Raw genomic sequence first — 3513 nt, forward strand, 5'->3', positions numbered from 1 at the left:
GGGTGCTCTTACCCACTGAGCCATCTCACCAGCCCCAACAATACTTTTTTTTAAGGTTTGTTTTTTTTTTTTTTCCCAGGCTGGCCTCCAATTCAGAAATCCACCTGCCTCTGCCTCCCAAGTGCTGGGATTAAAAGCGTGCGCCACCACTGCCCGGCTTTTTAAAAGTTTTATGTGAGCCGGGCAGTGGTGGTGCAGGTCTTTAATCCCGGCACTTGGGAGGCAGAGGCAGGCGGATTTCTGAGTTCCAGGACAGCCAGGGCTACACAGAGAAACCCTGTCTTGAAAAACCAAAAAAAAAAAAAAATTTTTATGTGAAAAAATTTCTGACCTTTCTTAAGATTTATATCCATTACTTAATTTTTTTTAGATTTATTTAATGTGTATAAGTTTTTGTCTGCATGATACATGCACTTTTTAAAAAAGATTTATTTATTTTATGTATATGAGTACACTGTTGCTATACAGGTGGTTGTGAGCCCTCATGTGGTTGCTGGGAATTGAACTCAGGACCTCTGCTTGCTCCAGCCCCACTTGCTCTGGCCCAAAGATTTATATATTGTTTTATGTAAGTACACTGTAGCTGTCTTCAGACACACCAGAAGAGGGCGTCAGGTCTCATTACAGATGGTTGTGAGCCACCATGTGGTTTTTGGGATTTGAACTCAGGACCTTCTGAAGAGCAGTGAGTGTTCTTAACCGCTGAGCCATCTCACCAGCCCAATATATGCACCTTATACATGCCCACGGAGGTCAGAAGAGCTTATACATGCCCATGGAGGTCAGAAGAGGGCATCGGATCCCCTGGAACTGGAGTTACAGATAGTTGTAAAGCACCCTGTGAGTTCTGGGAAACCAGTAACCCAGGTTTTCTGCAATAGCAGCAGGTGCTCTTAACCACTGAACCATCTCCGGCTGTGGTTCCCCCTGAGCAGCTGTGTCGGGTGCTTTTTTCCTTTTCAGAGCAGTTTCTGTTGGGATAGAACTCATTCCTAGTGTTGGAGCTGTTTAGAAAGAAGAGACGTCTGAGTGTTGTGGCAGAGACTTTGGTGTAAACTTACTGTTGTTCTGTTCTCTTTATTATTAGTATGACTTGTCAGCCTCTACGTTCTCTCCTGATGGAAGAGTTTTCCAAGTTGAATATGCCATGAAGGCTGTGGAAAACAGTAGGTAAGAAGCCCTGTTTGATCTGAAGTGAGTGTTTAACCAGGCCTGGTCTCTTCTTTTGTTTGGTAATTAGGCTTTGCTGTGTTGCTTTAGCATAAATAAGTGTCATACCCTGTAGTCCTCTTCAGAGCTCGCTCTCTTGAGTAGATCTTCCATCTACATTTGTGTCCCAGGGTTCAAACAGGTAATCAGACTTGCAGGATACACTTTGACCCAATGAGCCATCCTGTTAGATTCTTTTATTTAAAAAAACAAAACAAAGCAAAACAAAAAAACAGTTCTGGTGGTGGTAGCTCACGCCTTTAATCCCAGCAATTGATAGGCAGAGGCAGGCGAATTTCTGACTTTGGAGTCATCTTGGTCTACTCAAAACAAAACAAACAAAACAAAACAAAACAGCCCTGAGTGGTCTACGGAGATTCATCTGCCTCTAGGACTGGGATTAAAGGTGCATTTTTTTCCCTATGTAAATCAGCACTGGAACTGGAGAGGTGGCTCAGAGGTTAGGAGTGCTTGCTGCACAGTCATTAGGACTATGGTGTAGAGATCCTAGTACCACTAACAAACTGAGCTTCCAGCGGTTGCCTGTAATTCCAGATGTGAGAGTTCCAGTGCCCTCTTCTGCTCTCTGTGTGTTACCCACGCACACATCTGTACATACACTAACACATGGCCACACACTTAAATACAAATCTTTTGCCAGGTGATGGTGCACACCTTTAGTCCCAGCACTCAGGAGGCAGAGCAAGTGGATCTCTGAGTTCAAGGCCAGCCTGGTCTACAAAGCAAGTTCTGGGACAGCCAGGGCTATACAGAGAAACCCTGCCTCAAAAGAACAAAAACAAAAATCTTTTAAATAAGTGGGAAAAAGAAATGTTGAGAGCGTAAGCTCAGTTCATGTAGTACACACAAAGTTCTGGGTTTGACCTCGAGCACCCCATGAACTGGATGTGGTGTTTAAACAGTTAGGAAACACTTAAGCTAATAATTTTAAGATTGTGTTCATATGAAAAGGTGATTATTTTTTTTCTTGTGTTGGGGTGCACGACAGGAAGGTGCTTTGCCACTACAAGTACCTGTTAAGTTTAAGAAATACCAAAATAGCCGGGCGTGGTGGCATATGCCTTTAATCCCAGCGTTTGGGAGGCAGAGGCAGGTGGATTTCTGAGTTCAAGGCCAGCCTGGTCTACAAAGTGAGTTCCAGGACAGCCAAGGCTACATAGAGAAACCCCGTCTCGAAAAACCAAAAAAAAAAAAAAGACCAAAATAAGATAATTAGCAGTATTCAAGTAGGTGCCTAAGAGCACTATACTTGAACTACTACGCTGTGATTCTGTTTTCTGAAAGTATTCTCTTAGGGGTGAAGAGATGGCTCAGCAGTTAAGACTATCGTTTTTGCAGAGGACCTGAAATTGGTTCCCAGACCGATGTGGCAGCTCAGGGGAGTCTGACATCCTCTACAGGAGTCTTACACATCCCCACACAAGTGCATTTACGTAATTAAAAAAAAATTAGAAAGAAAATATGCTCTAAGATGTTTATGAAAAGACAAAGGGGCTACTTTAGTCTTTTTAGTCTCATTGACGAACCCAACCATGAAAGTTCTTTTATAAGGACTAGGTTGTTAGGCCAGAGATTGGTTTATTTTCTGTGTGTGCGTGTGTGAGCAGAGATCGGAGGGCAGTTTGTAATTTTTTTTTTTTCTGTTACGGGATCAAAAATCGGTTTTCATGGCTATCCACTCAATCATCTTACAGGCCCCACAGACTTTTATACCTTTATTTTATTTTGCATATTCAGTATATTGCTCAGACTGGCATAGGACTTAGCCTAGGCCTTAAACTTGTAGTCCTTCCGGCTTCAGCCTTGTGAATTCTGGGATTATAGATGTGTCATTCTGCCCAGAATTGTATAGCTTATATTTTTAAAAATTATTGGGGAATCTCAAAAACATTTATTAGTGCAGGATATAGGTTTTACCATTACTTAACATATTAGAAATAAAAGCTGAAAATTAAATATTATTTATAATAGAGAGGTTTACATTGCTTCTGTTAAGATAATAGTCCTGCCTTTCCTCAGCCCTGGTTCCCCCAAAAATTTTTTTCTTAAATTTTTTTAAAAGGTTTATTTTTATGTATGTGAGTACACTGTCGCTGTCTTTAGACACTCGCCAGAAGAGTGCATCGGATCCCATTACAGATGGTTGTGAGCCACTATGTGGGTGCTGTGAATTGAACTCAGGACCTCTGAAGAGCAGTCTGTGCTCTTAACCACTGAGCTGTCTCTCCAGTCTCCATATATATATATATATATATATATATATATATATATATATATATATAT

The 3513-nt window shown here is 41.5% G+C and overlaps 1 protein-coding gene across 2 annotated transcripts in view; it reads left to right on the forward strand.

Moving 5' to 3' along the window:
• Psma3 (proteasome subunit alpha 3) overlaps nucleotides 1-3513 on the forward strand; it is a 21990-nt gene that overhangs the window by 3401 nt on the left and 15076 nt on the right. The window contains exon 2 of one of the 2 annotated variants that reach the window (XM_021201781.2): nucleotides 1088-1170. In XM_021201781.2, coding sequence (XP_021057440.1) covers nucleotides 1088-1170 — 83 coding nt within the window. Of the gene's footprint in view, nucleotides 1-1086; nucleotides 1171-3513 lie in introns of those variants that run through there. The other variant, XM_029541109.1, reaches the window with a different exon arrangement.

This window comes from Mus pahari, chromosome 7, assembly GCF_900095145.1.
Source record: "Mus pahari chromosome 7, PAHARI_EIJ_v1.1, whole genome shotgun sequence".
Taxonomy (NCBI): Eukaryota; Metazoa; Chordata; class Mammalia; order Rodentia; family Muridae; genus Mus; species Mus pahari.